This window comes from Apodemus sylvaticus, chromosome 17, assembly GCF_947179515.1.
Source record: "Apodemus sylvaticus chromosome 17, mApoSyl1.1, whole genome shotgun sequence".
In the NCBI taxonomy this organism is placed as follows: Eukaryota; Metazoa; Chordata; class Mammalia; order Rodentia; family Muridae; genus Apodemus; species Apodemus sylvaticus.
Genome location: NC_067488.1, coordinates 42,188,670 through 42,216,233, shown reverse-complemented (window position 1 = coordinate 42,216,233; position 27,564 = coordinate 42,188,670). Strand labels below are relative to the sequence as shown.

General features: G+C 48.0%; 1 protein-coding gene across 1 annotated transcript in view; it reads left to right on the top strand.

Annotated features, from left to right (window-relative positions):
* Positions 1-1,911: 1,911 nt before the first annotated feature.
* Positions 1,912-27,564, top strand: part of Trappc9 (trafficking protein particle complex subunit 9) — a 483,396-nt gene continuing 457,743 nt past the window's right edge. The window contains 5 exon segments of the mRNA XM_052161564.1: positions 1,912-2,220; positions 5,067-5,659; positions 11,260-11,405; positions 12,844-12,972; positions 19,683-19,709. Coding sequence (XP_052017524.1) covers positions 5,076-5,659; positions 11,260-11,405; positions 12,844-12,972; positions 19,683-19,709 — 886 coding nt within the window. The 5' untranslated portion in view covers positions 1,912-2,220; positions 5,067-5,075.

Below are 27,564 nucleotides of genomic sequence, written 5' to 3'. Positions count from 1 at the left end.
TTGTCTACAGAGTGAGTTCCGGGACAGCCAGGGCTATACAGAGAAACCCTGTCTCAAAGAACCAAAAACCAACCAACCAAATGAAACAGAACAAAATAAAACAAATAATTAAAAAAATCCAACAACAACAATGACAACAACAGTAAAACCAAAAATTAAAACCAAAACCTAGACAACATTTGGGTAATACTGTGCAATGCACCCTAGAGTATTCTGCACTCTTTGTCTCCAAGTCTAGTTTGAATTTGGGCAAGGATGTTTGTTCCTCATAGTGCTGACTATTTTAGAAGACTTTGCCCACTTAAACTGTCCATAAATGTTCTACAGGCGTCTTTATGAATTTTTGAATTCCCAGGCATCAGAGGAGACACTTGGGAAATGTTACAGATAGTAAAGGACTCCTGGACCCTCCAGCATGGTGGCCTCAGGCTTTTTCTAGGCCAACCTTATTCCTACTTACTATTTGTCTTCTGTTCCACAATGGTGCTCCCAACCCCACATAGGTGCTGCGGCAGTGAAAGAACACAGTGGGTACATCAGAAGCAGGGAAAGGATGCACAAAAATAAGCAACGTTTCCTATTGCCAGCTTCCCACTTGGTTTTTCAATTTGCCCGTCTTATCTATTTATAGAGGAGTTAAAACAGAAAAGAACTTCGGAGGAGTTGGACAAGCCCTGGATTGAAATCCTTAAATAGCACTAGTCCCTTATTTGCTCCTAGCCAAGTGGTGCATCTTTTCTGAACCCGTGTGCAGCATGGCTCTGCTTTGAGGGTATGTGATGGGTAAGTGCTAAGCATGAGCCTGTTGGCACACAGACCTCCATCACACACACACACACACACACACACACACACACACACGAACCTGAACACAATCACAAACCAAATACCAATTGAGTTTCCACTCTTCCACTGGCTGAGACAAGATTAGTGTATTATTGTATTAAAAATATGAATATAAAATAAGTTATAGCTGGGCATAGTGGCACACACCTTCAGTCCTAGCACTTGGGAGGCAGAAACAGGCGCCTCTATGTGAGTTTGAAGCCAGCCTGGTCTACAAAGCAAGTTGGAGGACAGACAGGGATATACAGAGAAGCCCTGTCTAAAAAAACAAAACAAGGGGGCTGGAGAGATGGCTCAGCAGTTAAGAGCACTGACTGCTCTTATGAAGGTTCTGAGTTCAAATCCCAGCAACCACATGGTGACTCGAAACTATCTGTAATGAGATCTGATGCCCTCTTCTGGGGGTGTCTGAAGATAGCTACAGTGTATTTACATATAATCAATAAATAAATCTTAAAAAAAAACAAGGAGGAGGAGGGATAAAATAGCATGGATATAGAGCAAATAAATGTTTGCTAGCTTAAAGCAATTGTTGACTCAGACCACTCTTCCCTTGTTCTTGTTGAGGGGCCCACTCTGGTTTTTCTATTACTATTGTTGTTGTTTTTTCCAGGCAGGATTTCTCTATGTAACAGGCTAGCCTCGAACTCACTGAGATTCTCTTCCTCTGCTGGGATTAAAGGCATGTTCCACCACCACCAGGCAACCATTACTATTTCTCAATGCATTTTTAATTGAAAAGAAATGCCTGCATATGGTAGAACAACTTCAATCAAAATACTATGAGCACATAATGGAGTCTCTCCTTCTTTCTTTTTCTGGAGCCACTGTTCTGTATGCACACTGTAACCTCTATACTGTGTGTGTGTGTGTGTGTGTGTGTGCGCGCGCGTGTGTGTGTGTGTCCGCGCACGCGCGCGGGGTCGGGTGACAGCTAGTGGTCTCGCCTAGGTGTCGCCAGGGAAATGCAAATCCAGCCTGGAGTCTGTGACTGGCGGTTCCCACGTAGGCACCTCCCCCCAGCAAAGGTTTCCGCGCTCTTCGCCCCACCTCCGGCTCCTCCCATCTCCCGTTCCATCCTGCTCCCTCCCCAGCGTCCTCCACTTCCTTCTCTTTCTACTATTCGTTTTTCACTCCAGCGTCTTCCAGTACCACCCTTTCTTCTTTCTCCTCCTCTCTCTTATCCCTCCTCCCTCTTCTCCGCCTCCCTCTCAGGTTCCAGGTCTTCGGGAAAACCCGGGGCAGATCGTAAGCCGGAACACGACTTGCGCACGCGCAGGAGCTGCGCCGGCTCGGCCGGTGGTTCGGAGGTTCCAGGTTGCTCAGTCCCGCTGCCCTCCAGGCCTCGGCTCCTGCTTGGGGCTGCTGCGCTGTGTAAGTGCCCGGCTAGGGCGGCGCGTTGGGGTTCCTGGCCGGAGGGGCTGGCTGGGGGCTTAGCTCGGTCTGCACCTGCCCGGGTCCTCTGCTTGTCTGTGTCCCCTGCCTCCCCATGCCTCCCCTGCTTGCCTGGTCCTCTGCCTGTCAGGTCCCCTTGTCTGCCCAGGTCCCCTGCCCAACCCGGGACTGCTTGCTACCCTGTTGCCAGTCGTTTGGCGCCCACCTACCCCTGGGGTGCAGTGTGCGCACCTGAAGGATCTGCGTACACCTGTCCAGGATGGTCTGCATCTGCACCTCCTGGCTGGCCAGGCTGTCTGCCTCGAAGTCCCTCCTCTTTTCTGGTTCTGGAACCTGGCAATTGGGCTGCACTGAGCGCCTTGCGCCACGCCCCTCGCCCACAATTCTGCGCCGGGAACTGGGTGCACTATCCCTAGCGGCCCATCCCAATTTGCAGTTTCCCTGGAATGAGATCTTTGCGCTGTAAACTCCAGTTTGCCGACAGTGACAGCTTGGGAGAAGTGTCACTTTGCACTGGCCTTTGATCTCGCCTCTCTGTTATATACCTTATTGTTACATTGTTAAGCAGAGCTTTCTGGTGTCAGTGGCCTTTAAGGGAGCTGAAACCAGGCTCCGTTGAATTCAGGGAAAAAGTATGAGCCCGACACACCCCCTTTAAAAGCAGTGACTTTGCAGAGTTAAGGAGGCACGGTTGCTTCCTCATCTGCCTTGTCTGTTATTACCAAACAGTAGCACCTGGGTATGATGTTGGAAACCTAGGAATAATCCTGAAGAATTCCCGGTGAGGTTTGGTTTTCTTTAAGCTTTTTAAAAAAAGATTTATTTATTATTATATCTAAGTACACTGTAGCTGTCTTTAGACAGCACCAGAAGAGGGCGTCAGATCTCTTTACGGATGGTTGGGAGCCACCATGTGGTTGCTGGGATTCGAACTCAGGATCTTTGGTAGAGCAGTCAGTGCTCTTAACCACTGAGCCATCTCTCCAGCTCTTTGGTTTTCTTTTTAAATTGTTTTAAATGGTAGACTATTAGTGGGATGGTGGTCGTGGGGAGATAATTGTCAAGAAACTTAATCTTTAAAAACAAAACAAAACAAAAGAAAACAGTCCAGCATGGGACTCATCCTGCCCAGGAGGATTGCCAGTTCAAGGCCAGCTTGAGCAAGGAGACTCAGTCAGGAGCAAAGGCTGATTGGGAGAGCACTTTCCTAACAAGATCCTGCTCTGTCCCTAGACACCCTTGTACAGTCCAGGGGTTCTGGTATTTTCACAGTCATGCAACTATTCTATTCCAGAACCATTTCAGAACCACTTTTCATTACTAAGAAAGAATACCCATATCTTTTAGCAATCTCTCTTCATCGCTGATCCTTGCCAGGGATTGGGGGTGAGGGTGTGGTGGGGCTGGGGGTGGGGAATGGAGAGTTAGTTGTCAGTAGGTACAGAGTTTCAGAATGATAAGATGGAATGTTCTGGAAATGGATGATGGTGACATTGTACAACACTGAATAATCCTCATGTTGTTGGAACTATATGCTTAAAAGTGGCAAATCTTAGGTTCATGTATTTTTGAAGCAGGGTCTTTCTCTCCATAACCCTAGCTGTCCTGGAAACTCACTATGAAGACCAGGCTGGCCACAGACTCGGAGATCTGCCTGCCTCTGCCTTGAGTCCAGGATTAGAAGTGTGCACTGCCACGCCCAGCTCTTTTTATTTTTCCAGCTCCGTTGAGTCATGGTTCCTGTCCAGCTCCTCGGTTCTCCAGCCGGTGTTTCCAGGCTGGCAATGGTCGTCAGTCAGTCAGTCAAATTAGGACATTTTTTTTGTTATACTTTGTTTATTTTTGTGTCCGTGTGTGGGAATTGCATGTAACTGCAGTGCCCTTAGAACGGGGAAGAGGGTGATAAAGTCACTGGAGCCGGGATGACGGGTAGTTGTCAACAGCCTGGTAAGGATGCTGGGTACTGAAATCTGCAACCCCAAGAAGAACAGTATTATTCTTGACTACTGGGCCGTCTTTCCAGCTCCTTTGTCATTCTTTTTTATTTTTATTTTTTACAAATATTCTTTTTGAGATGGGGGACTCACTATGCAGCTCTGGCTGGCTTGAAACTTACTTGGTATACTAGGCTAGATTTGAACTCACAGAGAACTGCCAGGTACTGCCTTGTAAGAGGCTGGCATTAGAAGCACTTTTCTTTTCTTTTCTTTTCTTTTCTTTTTTCTTTTTTTTTTTTAAAAGATAAGCTATGACTGTGTAGTCCAGGCTCACCAGGAACTCATGACCTGACATTCTGGTCTCCTGAGAGCCATGCATGGGTCATATTTTGTCATGCTGTAGAGAGACCACATTCTCATTAGCAGTTCTTCCTGGTCTTGCTCTCCTGAGGAATATATAAGCTCTCCGTGGAAGCATATCAGGAGTTTCTTAGCTACTCTTGCCTATAAATAACTTGTTTCACTGTTAGATGCCTGATAGGACTTCTAATCAGAAGTGTGTTGGGTTTACATATTAAACGGAGGGGTCTGATAGAGTTGGGATAGTGACGTGAAGAGACTCCTATTTCTTCAAATTTGGTCTCTGGGAAAAGCTCTCTGGAAAAAGCTCGCTAATGCTGGTATATTTGACCCATGGTTAGTTTCAACTCCTGTTTCTCACAGAAGGGATAAGTAGCATTGTGGGGTACTGTGTTAATCACTCGTGGGCCCCCCAGAGTGATATCCGGGGTTGCCTGGGAGGATAAAGAGTCTACCACTGCTGATGGTGTCAATGTGAGTTCTGCAAGGCAGAGACGTCTGTCATAGAACTCTTTTCTCTTTGGACAGGCCGTCAGGATGAGCGTCCCCGACTACATGCAGTGCGCAGAGGACCACCAGACCCTCCTGGTGGTCGTCCAGGCTGTGGGCATTGTCTCCGAGGAGAACTTCTTCAGGATCTACAAGCGGATCTGCTCGGTGAGCCAGCTCAGTGTGCGCGATTCGCAGCGCGCACTCTTCATCCGCTATCGGCACCACTACCCACCCGAGAACAATGAGTGGGGCGACTTCCAGACGCACCGCAAGGTGGTGGGCCTCATTACCATCACCGACTGCTTCTCGCCCAAAGACTGGCCGCAGACCTTCGAGAAGTTCCACGTGCAGAAGGAGATCTACGGCTCCACACTCTACGATTCCCGCCTCTTCGTGTTCGGGCTGCAGGGTGATGTGGCCGAGCAGCCGCGCCCGGATGTGGCCTTCTATCCCAACTACGATGACTGTGATTCGGTGGAGAAGCGCATCGAAGACTTCATCGAGTCCCTTTTCATCGTGTTGGAGTCTAAGCGCCTCGACAGAGCCACCGACAAGTCCGGGGACAAGATCCCTCTTCTCTGTGTCCCCTTTGAGAAAAAGGACTTCGTGGGACTAGACACGGATAGCAGGTAAGTTTATGTAGGAATGGTTGACCTAGAAGAACTGGGCTTGGCCCCTCCTTACAAAGCAGGCAAAAGCGCTGCAAGAGCCTGCTTCAGCGAGATAGCTCAAGGCTGGGCCGTTGGCCACTAAAGAAGTGACCCTTAGGGGTCAGTACATACACTCCTGGGTGTCACAAATCCCATGGTAGGGCTTCTGCAGCCGTCACTGCCTGTGGAACCAGGCCTCCATGAGCTGGGATGAGCTGTGTGTGTAAAACATATAGCACATACTAAAAAAGAAAAAGAAAAAGCTGGGCGTGGTGGCGCACGCCTGTAATCCCAGCACTTGGGAGGCCCAGGCAGGCAGATTTTTGAGTTTGAGGCCAGCCTGGTCTACAGAGTGAGTTCCAGGACAGCCAGGTCTACACAGAGAAACCCTGTCTCGAAAAACCAAAAAAAAAAAAAGAAAAAGAAAAAGATCATAAAGCAGATCAGGGATCAGGAATAGTTTTTGCATTGTCCTGTGTTAGATTGGAAACAATGTTAACATTTATTTCAGCTGTTTTTATTTTGTTATTTTCTTTTTGAGACATGTATCAGATGGCCCAGGTTTATGTATCTGAGGGCGACCTTGAATTTCTGTTCCTCCTGCCATCACCTCGAAAGTGCTAATAGAATTATAGGTGAGCACTGCCTTACCCAACCTGTTTTAATGCTGTGCTGGAAATCTTCTCCAGGCTAAGGCAAGCACTCTATCACCTGAGCCACATCTGTGGCCCTGATTCTTCTACTTTGAGACACGTGGCTGCTGGAGCAGGGCCTGGTGGCTCACACCTGTAATCCCAGCTCTCGGGTGGCCGAGGGTTCGGGATCTTAAAACAAGATCAGGCTACATAGTGAGTTTGAGGCCCTTCTGAGCTCCATCAAACCTACCCCCCACCCCACCACCACCAAGTGAAAGCAAACTATGTGGCAACTAGACACTGGAACTGGCCTCCGGGGCTGCTGTGTCTTCTGTTAGTTCTGCTCGAGTGCACAGGTGAGACACTGAAGTTGGGCAGGTGACTGCTGGGTTCTGGCGTAGAGCCAGTTCTCTGACTCCCAGGCCAGGCACTCTGCAGGTCCCAGGTCTCTGCTTTATCTCAGAGCTGCAGGAGGTCAGAAACACCACCTAGTTGCCCCCAAAGAGCCACCTATGTATGTGGCAGTGTCCACATGCTCTGCATTCCAGGATGGAGCGGGACAAGGACTGTGGGCTTGACCTCTAGCCACGTTCCCTGCATTTCCTCAGCTCACCATTACGGACTTATCTTCAGGCAATTTCTTGTGCTCAAAGCCCTCTCTGCCCATGTTGCCATCTTGCCACTGGCTGCCAGCGGAAGAGATGAGATATATACAAGACGGCAGCCTTTGCCTAGAGGGTCCCTTTCCTCAGGGAGAGCTCTGTGCAGCAGCATCACTTCAAGGTGTGATGCTCTCAGGCAGGAGTCCAAAGAATCGAGTCTGTCCTGTTTCCTCTGTGGAATTCAGATCATGATCTCCAGCGAGGCTCAAACGACATAATGTGCCTGCTACAGAGTGGGTGCTGCAAAGTAATATGTTTCTGGAGTTATCTAGAGTCACGTAGCAACTTTCTGTTTGGTGGTGAGTCTGACATGAGAATGTCATGGAATTGAGCCTAGGCCAAGGGCAGCCCCCTGGGTTGGAAGCAGAGAGCAGCCCGGTCACACAGCCTGTGGTATTTGGCAAGGTCTGGGGGGAATCTTCATGTCTCACCTGAACTGAAGCATTTGGTGCTGTGTCTCCAGTCCAGTCTCCTTCACCTTTGCAGCAGGCCTGCAATTCCCTGGCCTGCCTTTCTAGAAGAAAAGGTTAGAAGGCCGGATGGCTACAGAATCAGAGCTGATGTCCCAGACATGCTCACTCCAAAGCCCAGACTCAGGTAGACTTCGGGTCTGAGTGAGGTAATGATGCTGGGAAACCACAGTCCAGTGCATCCAGCTGTCTCCATCACAACCCCGTAGTCTGTTTTCTGAGATGCTCTGGGGCCTGGACAGAGCCTCACATTTGCCTGCTCCTCCTGGTGGCATGCATGCATGTCCAGAGCGAAATGACCTGGCGTCTATAGCGTGAGGGGAAGTGTCTAGACGCACGGCCAGTTCCGGTTTGTCCCAGTAGCAATAAGGTGATTGTGCCCACAGAGAAAGCCCCCCTCTTAGCACTGGGTGAACTCGGACCCGAGTCCCACACAGGCAGGTCACCAGGGCGCTAGTACGTGTAGGGTGTAGCTCTTGGAGTTATTTTTGTTCCTGTCTGTTTCTAATTTTGCTTGTCCCTCTTTCTTTTCTTTCTTTCTTTCCTTTGTTTTCTATCCTACCGCCCTGTGAGTATGTTGTTGGGTCTGAAAAGGTAGGCTGTGAACATGCGACTGAGACGTGGCTAGTTCCCTCATGTGCTGCTCCCGCCGCCGCCACCGCCGCCGCCATCATCGCTTCAAAAGCCCACACCGCTGCCTAGTTCCCTGTGTGTTCCGAGCAGTCCTTTGATTGTTAATTTCTTCCTTTTAGATTTTGGTTTCCTCAGCCCCTAACCCATTTGGTGTTTAGTGTTTGTCAAAAATACTTGCTCCAGAGACCTTTTTGGTCTTTTAGTATTTGGTGACAAATAAGCCTTTACTAACTCCTTTTTGTTTTGAGGGTGTGAGATGCTGGTTCATCCGCGTGGCTGCAGAGGTTTTCATGGTTTTTTTTTTAACCTGGGGCACTGAGAGTGCAGCCCCGCTTGGCCCCAGGCATGCAGCGGGTGACCTGTGGCTGTGGGATGTGCATGGTGGCGGGGCTGCAGCTCAGACTTGGGGAGCAGAGCTGCTGTGGGGAGCTGCCTGCCTTCTGTTTGCTTTTCCCTGAGGGGTCCATTCCCTATTCCTTTTTTTTTTTTTTTTGGCAGCTTCTCCCCAGAAAGGACAGAGGTCATTCTAAGTGGACAGCAGACTCTCTCTTTAAGAGGGCTCAAGGGTGACTTTTCTAAGCTAGGAAGCAGCGACCTTCCACATAGCTAGTTCGTTGAGTCTTAAGCATGTGAAGACTTGTGTTACTGATCACGATTCCTCTCTGCCTGCAGAGCTCTGCCCAGGCTCTCCCAGGCAGGCTTTCTTCCCCGAGACAGGCAGGAAAGCTCGCTTCTGCACCAGAGGAGGCTGCTGGCCTGTCATTCATCTGCATCACAGATCTAGACCCCTCAGCATCTGAAGTCAGCCTGCCAGGATGGTCTTTTGCTGACCTAGTGCCCCACCCCTGGTTCTCCTGACTGGAGGCCAAGGGTCTTGTTCTGCATCCTGCTGCCACAGAACACTGCCTCTGAGCCTCCATGTACTGCAAACGCTTTCCTATTTCATTTCCTTTGTCTCCATGGAGATAGGCTGGACTTGGCTGAAAGGTTCCCTCCCATTCTAGGGGCTGGGAACAAAAGGAAATTATTGTCACAAGCTCAGGGAATTGGGGCTATGCTGCAGGGAAACAGCAGTGGGGGCCTACTATGATTGCAGGGCCTTTCTGTCACTCACTAGGTCCTGTATTTATTCATGTGACAATAGCTTGTCCTGGGCTCTCCTCATCTGTTTACTCTAGCAGGCTTGTCACAGAGACCCTCGGAGATCTGTGTCCTGGTCTGTCCTCTGGGTTTCCCTTGTGAGGGACAAGGACCCTGCCTTTCTTAGTGAAGACCCCCTCGAAAGAGTGTGGCACACAGCTCTGGGCACTTGCTATGTGTCAGGCCAGGTCCCGCTGTGTGTCTAGCACCTTAAAAATAGATGAGCCGATCTGAGGAGCCCTTTGGCAGCCCCAGTAGCAGGATATGAGGAATATGGGCTTTTGGGGGCAGTTGGCATGTGTCCTAAAGGTGTTGCACATGTGGAGGGGAACAATTTGGGTGGCTATAGTGACAGGAGATAGGCAAGGCCGTCCTCAAGGGAAGGGCCCCAAGCAGGGGCAGGATGGGATTTCCAGCTAATGTCCTGTCCCTTCTGTGGACTCAAATGGAAGACTGGGTGGAGGGGGATCCGAGGAAGTTGGTGATAGAGGAGTGGGAGAAGGTCTCTGCTAGTTGTGGGATCGATCGTTCCTGTGGTCGTAGTAGCTCACAGGGAAAGGCAGTGTGAGCTACTGTGCTGCTCCTCTCTGGGGAGAGGGTGTGTGTGTGTGTGTGAAGCCAGCACAGCTGTCTGTCAACCCCACCCCCACCTGTGTGCCTCCCATTGCCAATGGTACCCAAGGTAGGGGCAGCAGGCCCCTTTTTGTAGAGTGAGCATTCGCTAAGCATTGAAGTAATTGGTCCAGCATCACAGAGCTAGTGGGTGATGTAGTAGGATCGAGGCTCAGGTTGGTCCGACCATCTCTCTACTGAGTCTGCTCCATGATGCCTGAGCTTAAAGCAGGCCAGTTTTAAAAAAACAACCCCCCTTCTAAGCGCCCAAGCTCTGTCACAAGCGCAGAATTCTTTGGTAGTGAAGTGGTACCCACCCCTTCCCCACCCCAAACCCCCAAGAGACAGGTCACTCTGGAAGGACATGAGCAGGAACAACCAAACTTGACACTGTTGTACTTCCCTTTCTTTGAAGTATATCACATGCGCAAGTGCCCGTGGAGGGAGAGGACGATGTTGGATCCCCTGGAGCTGGAGGTTACAGGCTATTGTGTGCTCCCGTGTGTGCGGGTGCTGGGAACAGAAGGAAGGGTAGCTGGCTGAGCCATCTCCAGCCCCCAGAGTGATTTCCGCCCCCCCCCCCTTCAGGTAGTGAGGCTAGACCCAAGGCAGTGTTGCTTGTTAGCAGGGCTATCCTGGTGGCCAGGGAGTAAGCTAGCAAAAGCCGATGCATCCATCCCCTCTGCACTCGTGTGTAGGCATGCCTTAGTTTTAATAACATTGAGTGTAGAGATGCTAAGTCTGAGAGCCAGGGCGACTGATGGTGTTGGGCTAGGCATGGCTTCACTACATGTCCCTTTGATTTAGCTGGCACCTTACCCACTCCTCTGTGGCTCCTTCTTGAAAAGAATTATTTCTGCTTAATGCAGCTGCTGTTCTCATGAAAGAATTGCATCTTTGAAGCTGGTTAGTATTCCAGGGGTTAGTAGTGTTTTCAGACGGTGAGCCTGCTCCGTGTTGTGCATTGGTCCACACCACATCCTCGCCAGTGTTTGGAGAGCCCCAGCCAGATAGCTGGCCAGTGATAGACAACATCTCTTTCCGTGGAATAATCCTAGGGCTGAAGTTAAAAGGGGGAGGGGGGAGTCACTGACTTATTTAAAAGCAGAGACATACACTCTGTGATGATGTTGAAATTGGAGCTATCTGAGAAGACGGCTCCTACTATAGCACCGTCTGAGTAGGAGCAGGAATCGCAGCTACAGACTACTTTATAAAACCCACGAGGCAGCAGCACAGCTTTGAGGCCAGGACCCCTGCAGCTCCCATGACTGGCAATGACTGCTGCTGGCTTCCAACCTTAGAGCCTAACACCAGCGGGCGGCTTCTCGGCATTTGTTAGTGGTAGAAGCCTGCATCGTGCTCAGCCCCATGCCAGGGGAGGGGGCAGCGGTCACGAGGCGTTTCCCTTGAATTTTATCTTCTAGACACTATAAGAAGCGGTGCCAAGGACGCATGCGGAAGCACGTTGGGGACTTGTGCCTCCAGGCCGGGATGCTGCAGGACGCCCTGGTACACTACCACATGTCGGTGGAGCTCCTGCGCTCGGTGAATGACTTCCTGTGGCTAGGGGGTAAGACTGTGACCAGAGGAGTCAATAAGGGGACATGCCCACTGGTATTTGACTGTGAGGAAACAGCACAAAGAGAGGCGAGGGAGGGGCGCAGGCAGTGCCTGCTAACCAGCCTGTGGGCTCATTTCCCTGACATCCCTGCCGCCTCCTCTGCACCTACCCACCCGGCCTGCTCTGCATCCACTGAAGGAGGTGTGTGCTTGCTCCTGCCTGTGCTCTTGGCCTCCGCCTCGGCTGCCAGGGCCCATGCGCTCGGCTCGCCTCCTCACTCCAGCGCACATTCTTCTTGCACCTACTGGGGATCCTGAAGATGTGGCGCCAGGGAGAGAGTGTGCACAGGGTTACCTTCAGAAAGAGGTGTGTCTGCTGCTCTTCCAGAAGGCACAGACATATGCATGCAGCATATGGGGGAAGGTAGTTTGGTCCTACCTTACAGGTATTACATTTTGCTTTGTTTTTCTCTGTGTAGCCCTGGCTATCCTGGAATTCTCTTTGTAGACTAGGCTGGCCTCGAACTCAGAGACCCATCTGCCTCTGCCTCCCAGATGCTGGGATTAAAGGCATGTACTACCATCACCCTTCTTAAGAGCTATTGGTTTTAAATCCCTCCCTCCCCACTCTCTACCTTCCTCCCTCCCTCTTTCTTCCTTTCCTCTCTTCTTCCCTCCCCCCTTCTCTCCTCTATCACCACTGCGCACAACCCCAGCCCTGCTCTTACATGTTTGCAACCCCGCATACTTTCTGCTCCACAGCACTGCAGCTCCACAGCCTGGCACAGCACCTCCAGTGTAATATATGTAAGAGTGCTGGTCCCTCAGGCCTGACGAGATGACTTAGTGGGTTAATGTACCTGCTGCCTGCCTGACGACCTGAGTTCAGTTCTCAGCACCCGCAGATTGGAAGGAAGGGGAGACCTAAATCTCATAAGCTGCCCTCTGACTTTGACACACACATAATGGCATATGCCCTTATCCCATCCCATTAAATAAGGAAATGTAACAAACCAAACGAAAGAACCCTAAAAGGGATGATCATCCTCTGAACAAACGAGAAAATGAAATTTCCCCTGCATATTCCGGCCATCCATGAAACCCTGAGCCTTGCCCGCCTCTCCTGTTGGCTGCCCTGAGCCTAGAGGAGGTGGGTGGCGTGGCTCTGTGTGCTGCAGAACTAGTGAGTTTTCTTTCTGTTCTATGAGACATGCTCTCATCTGGCCTGTAACTTACGAAGTAACCCAGGCTGGCTTTGAACTTACAGAGACCCACTTGCCTCTTCCGCTGCCTCCCCAGTGCTGGGATTAAAGGCATGTACCACCATGCCCAGCTAGTGATCTTTAACTGTAAACTTTGTTTTGGGGAAATTGGCACGTTCAGAGGAGTCTTTCTGAGCCCCTGCATGGTGACTTTACTAATCATCTTTTCTTCTCTTTACTGCCCAGCTGCCCTGGAAGGGCTGTGTTCGGCTTCCGTCATTTACCATTACCCCCGAGGAACTGGTGGCAAGTCCGGGACTCGAAGACTCCAAGGCAGCTCACTCCCCTCAGAAGCAGCCAACAGACACCGGCCAGGTGAGCCTGCCTCTCTCCAGCCTGCACCCACTGTGGTCTCTGAGGAGAGGAGCCACACCCTGTGCTGTCTTTTCCTTCTCATTAGGCCCGGGTGTTTCTAGGTAGGAGGATTCTGTGCACTCTCACAGGAGATGTTTTCTCCTGGCTTATCGGCCTGACTGGTACAGTGAGGGTTTACATGTGGTGTCCACCACTGATTTCTAGGCCCCTGTTGGAATTCCCTGGCAGAATGGACTTGGCTACCCATGTAATGGGTAACATTGGTCCCTGGTGTCAGTTTTAACTGCAGATGCAGGGACCAGGGATACTTCTTGTTTCATACTGGTGGAAGGGGGGTTCTGCCAAATTAATGCATTACAAGATAGTCACAAGAACGTTGGCTCAGAGGTGGCAAGAAATGGCTGTTAAGGTGCTAAAGGCAGCCCAAGATAATTGTGTTTTTTTGTTTTGTTTTGTTTTTCGAGACAGGGTTTCTCTGTATAGCCCTGGCTGGCTGTCCTGGAACTCACTTTGTAGACCAGGGTGGCCTCAAACTCAGAAATCTGCCTGCCTCTGCATCCCAAGTGCTAGGATTAAAGGCGTGTGCGCCACCACTGCCTGGCTGGTAATTTTGGTTCTTGATCTGTCACAATCAAACTCTACGATCATAGTTATAGTCAGTCAGTCAGTCTGTGGACTCTTACACGGAGGTGTGGCTTTCTCAGGAAACTTCAGTCTGGATGCTTTAGAAGGGGAATCAGGGCAATTCTGTCATCACCTACTGTAGAGCACGCAACGCAGAAGCTGCTAGGTGTACTGGGTTCTGCAGGATGTGCTCAGATGAAGGCAGGTGATTCTCCAGGGCCCTTATGCTAGTCTGCCAGAAGCCCTTGGTGGCATCTCCATTATCAGAGAGGAAAGGGAGCAGGCGGAGGGAGGGAGGGATCTGCTCTGGCCTTCTGGATTTTGATCTCCCCCAGATGCTGGGTTCTGTCCTGCTGCAGCCCTGCTGGAGACCACAGCCTATGGAGTCTCACTCCTAGTCAGCTCCCAGGTTGTCAGTGTGCTGCTACCCGTCTCCCTGCTGTGACTGTGAGGCCCCTGAGCTTTTAGGGTAACCGTGTATCATCTGGTTTCCTTGCTGGGTGTGAACAGAGGAAGCTTAAGCAACAGAAGAACTGGTCCAGGTCTCAGGAGAAGTGTCTTCACTTAGCTTAGCTTTGTGTGAAAATGTTGGAACTTTTCATTGTTGAAGACAGCCTGTACCTTAAAATACTGAGCTGGAAGGCCAGGAGGTCAAAGAGACTGACTACTGTAGAAGCCGAGTGGCCTTCTGCGCATGGCATTGCATCGCAGCGCAGGCTGTGTGGGGCACAGATGCACCATCTTCTTTCAGAGTCTAATCTCTCGAGCAGCTGGTGTGTAGTGTTAGCCTTGCATTACCGCAGACAAGCCAAGCACTTGGCACCTCCCTTACGTTTCACGAGTGAACACCCAGCCCTCCTTTTTAGCTCCAGAAGAGCAGAAACCCAGATGCGTGTAACATTTTGTTACATGTGATTGGGACCATGTCAGGAGAATCCCCATGAGTCCAAGGCCTGCTTGAGCTACATAGTGAGTTCTGTGCCAGCCTGGGCTATATAGTAAGAAACTATTTCAAAAGATACTGAAGGGCCAGAACTATGGCCCAGTGGGTAAAGGCATTTGCCACCCAGTCCGATGGCCTGAGTTTGGTCCATGTGGGAGAGGAGAGAACTGACTGTCATAAGTTGTCCTCTGACTACCACCACCACTACCACCACCACCACCCCACACACACACACACACACACACACACACACACACACACACACACGCAAACATGCAGAAAAGGGTCTGGGAAGATGGCTTAGTGGATTTAGTGGATAAGAACATGTGTTTTCTGAACAAGAGAAACATGGCACCGGGTAGCAGAGACAAGTTCTCTTATTTATTTTCGCTATGACAATATATTTTGCTGTGACAATATATTCTGACAAAAGCAATGTATGGGAGAAGTTTTATTTTAATTTATAATTCCTGTTGTCAGTCCATATGGGGAGGCAGTCACAGTCACGTGATATTCATAATCAAGAAGCAGAGAGAAAGGACCTCCAGCTGTCCGTTCACTTTCCCTGTTTGTATAGCCCAAGACTCGCCTCAGTTGACATAATCCAGACAGTTTTCCCAGGCATGCCCAGCTAGCAGCCTATCTCATAGGTGGTTCTAGGTTTTATCTTGTCTGCGGCACTACCACACAGATCCCTGGAACTCACTGGCCAGCCTGAGGCAAGGATGAGTTTCAGGCAGGACCCCTGTCTGAGAGTAGTAAGTGGAGTATGGTGGGGAAGCCTGAGGTAGTTGCTTCTATGGTGATTACCAAGCAATATCAGGAATATATGATACTTCTATAGTTTTAAAGAATTATTTATGTATATGAGTATACCATAGCTGTCTTCAGACACACCAGAAGAGGGCATCAGACCCCATTTGAGATGGTTATGAGCCACCATGTAGTTGCTGGGAATTGAACTCAGGACCTCTGGAAGAGCAGTTGGTGCTCTTAACCACTGTGCCATCTCTCCAGCCCCCTAATCTGTCTTTCAATCTTAGCTTCATGCTATTCACAAGTGGGGGCACTGATCTTTATTCTGAAGATTTGTATGTAGACCTGTAAGTCTAGAACTAAAGGACAAAAATGTGGTTTCTTTAAAAAATTAGGGCTGGAAAGCCAGATATGATGCTGGGCTCCTGTAATCAGAGTATCTGAAAGGTGGAGGCCAGAGGCTTAGGAATTGAAGGTCAGCCTTAGCTACATAGTATATTTGAGGCTAGCCTGGACTATCCTGTCTTAAAACCAAACCAAACCAAACCAAACCAGATGGAGATTGTAGCCCACTTATAGAGTTCTTGCCTAGCACCGTGGCACGGTGAGAGGACCTGGGTCCTGTATCTATGACCAAAAAAAAAAAAAGTATAGAACATTCTACATTCAACTGGAAAGTGCTTATCACTGCCTTGTAAAGGTTTGTTTGTTTGTTTGTTTGTTTCTTTTTTTTCAGACAGGGTTTCTCTGTGTAGCCCTGGCTGTCCTGGAACTCACTTTGTAGACCAGGCTGGCCTTTGTAAAGGTTTCTTAGTAATGGTGGCCTCTACTTTTTCTTCTGAATTTGGTAATATTACTTATCATGAAATTGATCAAAACAGGCCTGAGGTGTGGCTTGCTGGTAGAACACCTGGTTCTCATCCCTAGCACTGGCATTTAATGGTGGGGGACTGGCATGACAAATGGCCCAAAACTAGACCGTGGTAGTACACGTCTTTAATTCCAGCACTCGGGAGGCAGAGGCAGGCGTATCTCTGAGTTTGAGGCCAGCCTGGTCTATAGAGGGAGTTCCAGGACAGCCAAAGCTAAACTGAGAAACCCTGTCTGAAAGAAAAAAAAGAAAGAAAGGAAGAAAAAGAAAAAAGAAAAAGAAAAAGAAAAGGAAAGGAAAGGAAGGAAAAGGTCCAAATATCCACCAGCATTCCTCAGCCTGGGTAAGGCCTTACAGCTCCCACTGAGGGTCCATTTGAGGGTTGGAGTGACTTGTCACCCAGCAATTGAACCCAGACTGAGTTGGCTTCCTGCAGAGTACCTGCTTGCCACCATGAACTCTTTATCAGTGGCCTGAGTTTAAGGAGGTGTCTGGGAAAACTGGGTAGACTGAAGTCATGGTTTTCCACAGATTTGTTTGTTTGTTTGTGTGACAGAGTAGTCCTCGCTGACCTGGAGCCAGAGAAGATTGGCCTGGCCTTGAATTTGTGACAATCTGTCTGGATCTTCCTGTCTTTGTTCCCAAGGGCTAGGATTATGCTTGGGTGTGCACCACCATGCCTGGCTATTTTTTTTTTAAAGGTTTTTTTATGTTGTGAGCCTCCATATGCTTTTTGGGAATTGAATTTAGGACCTCTAGAAGACCAGCCTGTGTGTGTTCTTAACTGCTGAGCCATCTCTTCAGCTCCTCAATTTTTATTTGTACATGTATCCACTCACATGTTTGAGGTATCTTTGGAGGTTAGAAGAGAGCATTAGAGTAGTTGCAAGGCACTGGGTGTGGGTACTGGGAACTAAACTCTAATCCTCTGCAAGAGCACTAACTGCTCTTAACCACTGGGCTATCTTTCCTGCACCCTCAGTTGCCCGTGGGACAAATACAGAGACTGGGAGAAAGTTTGGCAACTGACTGTAAGAAGCAGTTCTGAGACCCCCTTCTGGTTCCTAGACTGTCCTATGTGAACCCGTCTCTTTTGTTGACATCGAGTGTCACACATGTTAGCTGTTGAACAGTGCCACCTTCCATGAAGTTACCTGTGCTAGCTGACCTTTGCCTGTGGTCTGCAGATTCTGGGAGATTCTTGCGGAATGTCCCATAGGTGGCACTGTTGTACTTATTATTTTTAAAGATAACATTTCCCCCCCCCCCCCCCATCCCTTCTACAAGAGGACCCAAACCAGGCTCCTTGAATACGATTTCTTCATTTGATGCCTCAGACTAACCCTCAGTACATACCTGGAAAAAGCCTTCTGGCTCTATGTTATTTTTCTCTTGTCAGCTCAGAGCAGTAATAACACTGGACTTTTGTCTTGAGCATTAAGTAATGGTTAGCCACGATGTCACAGCTCTGCAGCACCTTACGGATGAGAAGAAGGCTTCCTGCCAGTCTTAAATTTCCACTCCTATGCTTATTAGCAAGCACCATCTAGGGTCAGGAGGAGATCCTGGCTTCTAGGTCAGTTGAAGTGGTTGTGTGGAAGTGTTAGCATTCGGCTATATGCATTATGTGTGTTATTGACCTTTAGGTCACACCGTGTGTTTCAAGTCAGGACTGGCCCCCAATCCTCAATAAGCCAGTCAGAGCCAAATTGAAAGTGGGAAAAAGAAAACAAAGACTTATTCCTCGTGACTACACTGGGAAGAGCGATGAGAGTCTTGTGTAGCCCAGGCTGGCCATGAACTTGTTCCTGCTCAGTGCAGGCATGCACCATCACGCTGGGTGTTAGACCCGTCATTCTGGACAGTTTGATTTCTAAGGAATTAGAATAGGAAGGAATAGCTTTGTGAAGAAAGAGCCAGTTAAGAAGTAAGAGGAGGCCGGGCAGTGGTGGCGCACGCCTGTAATCCCAGCACCCAGGAGGCAGAGGCAGGCAGATTTCTGAGTTTGAGGCCAACCTGGTCTACAGAGTGAGTTCCAGGACAGCCAGGGCTACACAGAGAAACCTTGTCTCGAAAAACCAAAAAAAAAAAAAAAAAAAAAAAAAAAAAAAAAAAAAAAGAAAGAAAAAAAAAAGAAAAGAAAAAAGAAAGAAACAAAGAAAGAAAGAAAGAAACAAAGAAACAAAGAAAGAAACAAAGAAGTAACAGAAGATGGAGGCCTGGCTCTCAGGTTTGGAATCTTGGGTTTATAATCTTAGTTATGGAGGAGGCTGAGGTAGGAGGCTGGCAAGTGGCCTGGTAACTGAGCAAGACAAAACTGATCTCAAACATAAAATTAAAAGGATGGAGACCTGCACCTGCTCTCTCAGGTCCGTCTGACTTTCCTCCTGGCTGTCTTTTCTTTATCCTTGTACTTAAAATGTCTTCTAGCTCAGTATGGTGGCATATGCTTCTAATCCCAGCACCTGGAGGGCAGTGGTAGGGGGATTTCTTGTGACCTCTGACTTGTGTGTGTGTGTGTATGTGTATGTGTGTGTGTTTGCATGCGCAAGAAAAAAAGATTACTATACATATCGTAGCTGTGGGCGGTAGCACCATAATCATGGGGTTGGTTCTTTACACAGACGATTGGGTAAATAAGCACCAGCGTAGCTGTTGGGGCCTCTCTTTTTAAATCTAAAACTGTTTAGAAATGACAACAGCTAATGATGAACATGAGTCTTGGGCCAGGAGCTCATGGGGCGTTCTTTGCTGTGATGGGAAATTACCTTCTGCCGAGAAGGCTGCCTGGTCCTCACTGACATCCGGATAGCTTAACAAGTGAGGAGGGCTTCCCCAGGATCTTGACAGTACTGGGGCTGAATGTTTCATCTATAAACTTACTACTAAGCTCCTCTCCCCTTTTATTTTCTTCTTCCTTTATTTATTTTTTAATATGTGTGTGTGTGTGTGTGTGTGTGTGTGTGTGTGTGTGTGAGAGTGTGTATGTGTGAGTGTGAGTGTGTATGTGTGTATGTGTGTGCGAGAGAGACAGAGAGATAGAGAGAGAAAGAGAAAGAAGGGGAGAGAGAGAGAGAGAGAGAGAGAGAGAGAGAGAGATCTGGAAAGGAGTATTAATATCTTACTATATTTTCCTCTGAGACCTTTGATACCTCAGTCCAGAGTTCTCACATATATTTGGAAAAAAAAATTCTCTTGGTCCTGGTTTATTGGTGAAGTGAGGGTTTCTGAAACTTGTTTATGGAGGGTGAGAAGCCTGAGCTAAGAGAGCAGGAAGGGAAGAGGTAAAGGGCGCTTTCCTCTTTGTCCAGTGCAGGATTAACAGTTCTCCTCATGGAACCAGAAAAGCAGGTGTCTGCCTTGTTCTTCCCCTCCCTCCAGTTGCTGTCATGGAATCTGCTGCCAGTGCCCCAGGCTCACAAGGGTGCATGCAAACTGTAAACTGTGTTCTGCTAGTTGTCTTTAAAGGTGGTTTTATTTTCCAAATAAAAGACCGTAATTTGTTCTTTCTTCCAGGGGCGCAAGAAGTTCTCATTGACCCAGGTACATGATCTCCGTGCTTAGTTTCTTTTGGTTATTTATTTATTTATTTTAAGTGCTTGTTTTCATGGTGTTGTGAATGAGTGGTTCTGGTTTCTGGACTGTGGGCTTTGGAACAGTCTGATTTAAGTAACTTTAAATCAGGATTGTGACAAACCTGATCATTGTCTGGTCCTCCTTGTTTGGGGCACCCTACTGCTTCCTGTTGTCTGGTGAAGAGGAGCAATCTCGCCCTAGCATGGTGAACTGGATGATTGGGGAATCGTGCCTTGAATCCTCTGAATGCACGGAGCATGCCTATGCTGTTGATTTGAATCCCTCCATGGTAATGACTTCGCTCTGACTCTGTGGCTTATGCTCCTTTCCACAGTGATTTCAATTTCCAATTGTATTTTTTATGGACTATTATTATTGTTAGTAAGACAGGTCTTGTTATGTAGTTCAGGCTGGTCTTGAGTTAGTGGCAATCCTCCTGCTTCAGCCTCCTAATATGTGAGCCACCAAGCTTGTGTGTTCTTAAGAAACTTGCATTTTTTTTTCCTTTTTCACAGCGTTGGGTCTTTCTTTCCCATCTTAATTTTCTGTCATTAATCCATCAAAAACTTGTTACTGCGCTTAATCATTTCATGATGAGTTCTATTACTTTTGTCTTAATTAGAAACCATGGCCATGTAGGTAACAATGCAGTAGCAGACACCATCCTTCGAAGAGTACCATCCAGGCAGTCATGTTTCCTCGGGCTTTGCCCCCAAGCTGGCTGCTTTCATCTGGTGTGGGTCTAAATTCGAAGTGGAAGCACCTTCAGCCCACTTGTCAGATTCAAGGCCTGTCTCTACCCTGCTGGCTACATTTCTCAGTACGGAAAGCGAAGAGGACCCAGCTGTTTATTTTTTTTAAAAGATTTATTTGTTTATTATTATATGTAAGTCCACTGTAGCTGTATTTAGACAGACCAGAAGAGGGCGTCAGATCTTATTATGGGTGGTTGTGAGCCGCCTTGTGGTTGCTGGAGTCTGTGCTCAAGACCTTCAAAAGAGCAGTCAGTGCGCTTAACTGCTGAGCCATCTCTCCAGCCTGACCCAGATGTTTATAATGTTTTGTTTGCTTTCTGAAGAAAAATCGACCCAAGGGCAGGGGTTCTTGTGACAGGAGTTGGGACTTTCTGTACTTGTGAGAGTTAGGTTGATAAGCCTGGAATGGTGGCATATACCTGTAATCTCATTAGCCCTCAGGAGGCTGAGGGAGGAGGCAGCTTCAGCTGGTATCAACACCCTGTCTTAAAAACAAAAACTTACCTCCTCTCAAAACAAACAAACAAACAAACAAACAAACAAACACCCTGGGGATGGGAGAGATGACTCTGTGGTGTGCCTCCTAGTCTTGCAGAGGAACTAATTTGGTTTCCAGCAACCATGATGGATAACACATAGCTCAGGGGAATCTGAAACGTACTTCTAGACAATGTTGGCCCCTGCCTGCACACATGCACACGCCTACACACAATGAACACATACATGTGTATGGAACTGAGGCAAAACACACATGTCAACCAAGAATGAAATAAATGTCGAATGTCTTGATATTGCCGAGCCCAGACTGTTTGTGGAGCCCCATATGAAATACTGAACTTCATTGTGTCAACCATACTTGTGGGAGAGGTAGATGGCGATGAATCAGATTGACTTCTAAAAGCCAAACTTCTGTTGAGGTAGGGAGGGGTGTGTTTGTCGTTTGTGAAAATGTTGAGAATGAGGCTTTGCAGCTGAGTCTGCAGAAGCTGGAGCAGGGGGCTGCTGGGATCTGAGCATGGGATTTTTCACATTTCATTTCGTGTAGGACCACGTCAGAGCCTGAGGTCGGGAAAGCCTCCAACAGAGGAGGGAGCTGCCACTCAGCGGTGGCATTGGAGGGCATCTTTGCAGCCATCCTAAGTGAGACCAGCATGAGCTGGACTCACCGAGGGACACAGGCAGGAAGCTGAGGCTCTTCTCATCCCGTGCCCTGCTCTAGCCTCAAAGCCCAATGCCCGCAGCTTCATGTCTAGTAGGAGTCTTAGACAGGACAGAGCCTGGACGTATTTTACTTTGGCCCTCTTCTGCAGTTCAGATCCTGGCAGCTCATGGCATAGTGCTCTGGGAAGGAGGGGGTCAGTGCCAGTGCCCCGAGACCCTCTCAGAGGAGAAACCATTGTCCTGCCCTATAAATAACCTGCTTTCACACACCATCACAGAGTGCAGCCGCTTGCACTTGCATTTGATCATCTGGTGGACAGGGGTTTTGGCTTCCCCCAGAGGAAGCCAGCCGGCATCTCTCTGCTCCCTCTGGCTCTGGGTGCGTGTCTCACTGCTAATTCAGAACAGAGGGCCTCCTCCCTCCACGGTGGCAGGCAGACTTCTGAGCGCTCATCCTGTGCTTTAAATGCAGCCCTTCCTTTTTCAGTTTCAGACCCCTGTTCTTGCTCTGAACCTTGGATGTACACCTCAGCACCTCCTTCAAGCAAAGCCTTTGGCTAATTTCATTCTGATCTCTTGCTTTCCCACTTTGCTGCTGAGGTTAGTGCCTTCTTCCAGTGACAGAGACTTGCAACTTGAGCTTAGGTGAGAGAGAACACCATTTAATGCTTTTATTCATATTAACATGACTTTTCTTTAATTCATATTAAACATGACTTTTTTTTTTTTGAGACAGGGTTTCTCTGTATAGCCCTGGCTGTCCTGGAACTTACTCTGTAGACCAGGCTAGCCTCAAACTCAGAAATCTGCCTGCCTTTGCCTCCCAGAGTGCTGGGATTACAGGTGTGCACCACCACCGCCTGGCCACACCATTTAATTCTTAAAAGCAGCTTCAAAACAAGTCTACAGCCAAGCACAGCAGGCCATTGTAGAACTTTCATTTCCCCAACAAGAAGATCCTGCACCCTCTGTGGACACAGCTTCCAAACTCCACCTCCACCGTTTTCCCCAGGCTCCTGCAGTGGTAATTTATTTTCTCACTCCAAACTCTAGGCTGGCCTACTGTGCTCCATCTTGCATTTCATAAACTGTGGTCTTTTGGGACTTCTTTAACTCAGTGTTTTAAGGTCCATTTTTGTAGCATGTCTCAGGACTTCACATCACTGCAGTGTGTATGCAGGTCTGTCAACACGGCACATTTTGTTTCTCTACTCTGTCAGCCCCTGTGTACACCCTTGCATGAATCTACTCTTTGGCTCTTAGGAACAGTGTTGCTGTGAGCATTGTGGGGAGTTTTGTGTACCCATTTTTAAATTCTCTTATGTGTTCGTAAATCTGGGGAGTGGAATGGCTGGGTTAGACAGTCATCTGATGCCTACCTTCTTGAGAAACTACCAGATATTTCTCCAAAGCAGCCACGCCTCAGGACAGTCCCAGCACCCATGAATGTGGGTTTGTCCCTCTGGGTCTGCCACAGCAGGTGTTACCTTTCTGATTCCTGATAGGTATGCAGCGGTGCCTCACTGCTGTTGGGACTCAGGGTTGTGGAGTTTTTCTCACAGTTAATGAGCACCTTTTCAAAGAACACTGGACACTGGCGTACTTGCTCTGGGAAAGGGCTGCTCTCTTCTGTCAGTTCTCTCTTCTGTCAGCTACAACAGTTCTTTTTATGTTCTGGGTACATGTTGCTTGTCAGAGCTATGGCTAGCAGAATCTTGGCTGCACACAGTGCTATTTTGCCTTGTGACAGTCCAGTGAGAACAAGGTGTTGCCAAGGCTGGTCTCGGTACAGCCTTGGCAGGGCTGTCTGCTATTAACCACACAGGGGGCAGATCTTGTGGCAATGCCTGTGATCTGCTGACAGCAGCTTGGAGGACAGCAGAAACTTCCCAAAACCACACCGAGCCTTTCTTCCAGTTAGAGCAGAGGAGATTCATTAATTAGATCTGACAAGGGACGAGAACTATTGATCTCTCAGCTCAATTAAGATATTCTTTCTTGGGTTGAAGTGTGTCGCATCCTATAGTAAAACAAAGGCATGCCTGTGGGCCACTGTTGGGGAGCTGCGGTCACACATGCATCTCCATATTTCAGTCTTTTTCTCAGAGTATCCTGCAGCTTCTCAGACGGTCTGCCTTTAGGATTCTATTGAAAAGGCATCCCTGGGACAGGGCAGCTTGACCGAGCTCATCCTGTCTTACATATGAAATTCTATTCTGCAGAAAAGAGGTTACGTTGTCCCATTGAGCCTGTGAGCCTGGGGGTTTCTAGGCCTTCCTTCGCTGTAGGGTTGGTGGGGTGGCCACTCAGATACGGTTCTCTTTATGTTTTGGTTATGGCATTAGAGCCTTTGAAGGGGCCTGGTTAGTATGCTATATAAACTTCCCAAGAGCACAATGAGCCTGTGACTCGTGTCTTCAGTTTATGAGAGCGGAGCTAGTAGCTTACTAAGATTTTTTTTTTAACTAGGCATTTATTTACCTCTTTAAGGTTATTTCAAGGGTTATGTATGTATATTTAAACATGACTTATTGTCAAAACCATATCCATTGTAGAGATTTAAAGGGTAATAGAATTCAAAGTAGACACATCTAAGCATTACTCCCACTTGCCTTCTTCCTTGCTGTGCTTGTGTTTATCTTGGGTCCCTTAAATTTACATATGGATTTTAGGGATAGCTAGTCAATTTCTGAAAACAACCTGCCGGGATTTTAATAGTGATTACTCTGAGTTTGTAGACCAACATGGGGTATAGTACGTACTGTCACCTAAAGAATATTACATCTTCCAGGGCTGAAGAGATGGTTCAGTAGCTAAGAGCGCGTGCTGCTCTTGTGGAAGTCCTGCCCTTGGTTGCCATACCTATGTCATGTGATTTATAATTGCTTGTAATTTCAGCTCCAGGCAATCCTCTGTCCTCTATTGTGTTCCATAGGCACACATTCAATGTACATACCTATAAACAGACACACATACCATCATATATATATGTATATATAGTATATATTTATACCTATATGCCTGCATGTACATAAAACCTGAATATATATATACACATATATGTATACACACATATATATACATATATATACCTACATATACATCTGCATATACATATACATCTATATATGCATAAGGAAACCACAGAGGAATATTAAATTTTCCAATCTATGGACATGGATTATCTTTCTACCTTGTTTTGTTGTTGTTTTCTTTTTCCCCTGAAGTTTTGGGGGGTCAAATGTCTTATACATATTAGGTAGGCAATATCTGCTGGCTATATCTTATTATTTTTTAACTATGGTTGGGGGTTTCAGAGTTTATACATATAAAAATATACATACATGTACGCATGCACTTTTATTAATCTTTAAACAATTTATTTTTGCTTATGTGCATGTGTGCATGTGTGTTTCTGTGTACGTGTGTGTGTGTAACTGCCAAGGCATCAGATTCCCTGGAGCTGGCTTGACAGGTGTGAGGCACTTGATGTGGAACTAGGAACCAAACTCTGGATCTCCTCGAGAGCAGCAGCGAGTGCTCTTAACGGCTGAGCCCCTGAGCCATCTTCCCAGCCCATTTCCCTCATCGTTAATTGTTTACGTACTGGAGTAGATGCGTCCTGATACCGCTATCAGCTGGTGAGCTGCAAGCATACGTAGGTGTTGAACTTTTTGGGTGTTGATCCTTCGGCCCACAGCCCGCTGACTTCATTCATTAGTTTAGTGGCTTTGTTACAAAGATCTTGGTCCCTGAAAACAGAAATAGTCCTCTTCCTTGATTTTTGAATCTGAACATCCTGCCTTAGTCTTTATCTCAGGGGGACACACACCAAGCCTTTTTTGCATTAGTGTTGCTTTAGCTGTAGGTTGGTTTTAAAGGCATCCTTCACAGGCTCGAGAATGTCTCTTCTAGTGCAGGAGGGATCTTTACCAGGAAAGTGTTGAATTTTTCTGTCTTTTTTTTTTTAAACTCTTGTCTGTCTAGATGATCACATGTCCTTTGTCCTTTATTTGTGGGCACATAGCTCATGCCCCATGACTGGATCTTGCCAGGGTCAGTGAGCTCTTGTTGGGGGAAGAGTTAGCAACTCGAATCACTAGGGAAGGGCCCTGGCCTGCGGTCTCCTCTGCGATGGTGCCGTCATCTGTTTTTTACCTTCTTGGAAAGTATTTGGTTATTACCGCAGTATCTTTGGAAAAGGGGGGAAAAGCGATTTCCTTTTCCTTATTTCTTGTCTTGTGTCTTTCTAGGAGTTTTCCCAGTTCATCTGGATTATGTAATTTCAAGGACTGCCAGGCTGGCACTTCTGAGTCTTTGTCATGTGCCACCTCAAGCACACGTCGCATTTCCTCCAGCCTGGGTTCCCACCAGCCCATGGGATTGAGTTCCCTGTCTGTCAGCTAGAGGCTTAGGTCCTGCGGACTGCGTCTTACTGGCTCACAGCCATGTTAGGTGTGGGCTGTCAAGACAGTAGATGTTGGAAAAGATCAGGTCTTCTGTGTACAAGTACTTTTAGTTTATTATTCATTTATCGAGTGAAATGAAATCAGCTTGGCCCACTGGACGCTTTGCAGAGCTAGGCTCTGGATCCTTCGAGATGATATGCTGTTGGTTGCTTTGTATGAGATAAACCCTCCAGCCTGCGCTAAGGGAGCAGGGTAACTCCTTCCTTCCTTATAAAGGGGAAGAGCATCTGGGGACTTTCCCTGTCCCTGTTCCTGGTTTAGAGAAAAGGCGTGGCCCCAGTGAACAGTGACAGCCTCTTTCTCTTCTCTCCCATGCCTCTTTTTTTTTTTTCTTCAATTAAATAAGACTCAGGAATTTTGTTAGTGCTAATAAAAACTTCAGCAAGACTCCTGGTCATGTATTAAATATTGATTCGTGTAGGACCCGTGACATAGAATGATAGGCAAACCACTGAAGACAGAGTGCTGTGGTCAGGGCCAGGCCCCACGCATAGCCTTGGATGTCGGACTGGAGAACTGAGAACTGGGAAAGCCCCAGCTCCTCCAGGCCCTGCCCTAGTTTCGGCTTATTGCTCCCTCCTACAGCCACTGCAGTTGGGTTGCAGACGAGAGCATATGGAGAGGTCTTTGGTGCAGGTCCTGGCTTCCTGTAGCTCAGCAGCAGGCACGCTTACCCCAGGCATGGTGACTGTCCCCTTGAACTCCGCTCGCTCCAAGGGAATGCCTGGCTCAGAGGGCACCCAAGTCATGTGACCTTGTGGATTTGAATCGATGGGTCTGAGATATTTTTTTTTCCTCCCGCCGCCTCATGGCTGTCTATTAAACTCCTTTCTCTCCTTGTCACACAATAATTCTGCATAAGATCCTCTGCTCCACTGGGCAGTCTCTTAACTTCGCTTGTTCTCCTCTCCGTCATCAATCCATCTTCTACTCGCCATTTTTCTGTCTCGTTTCAGAAAACACACGAGGCAGTTTACAGAACTAGTGAGCAAAAGCATGCATTTGAGAAACCAGCCTTGGATTAGAGAGCAGCCCTGGGTACCATGTTCACTTCCGTGGTGCCTATGGCTGTGTTGGAAGCACGTCCTGGGCCTGCGCAGTTACGAACATCGAGCTGCCAGCCGGGAGGTCAGGGCTCTGGGGTATGCCTGTGTCGCTAAGATAGACATCAGCCACCAAGGCTTCAAGCAGGTAGTTTTCGAGTGTTCTGTGACATCAGAGACAGTTCTGTCTTTCCTTCCTTCCGTGGGAGTTCTCACTACAGTTACTTCTGTTCTGAAGATGGAGTTTTCCCCAGCCCTCTCTCTGTGGGAGTTTGGTGGCAAGGGTTGATCAGAGATAGAAAATGGCAGCCTCGGAGAGGCGACTAGCACTTTCAAGTGATTTTCTTGGCTGTTATCCAGCTCAGGAAATGGCTCGTACATTTTCTCTCCTTTG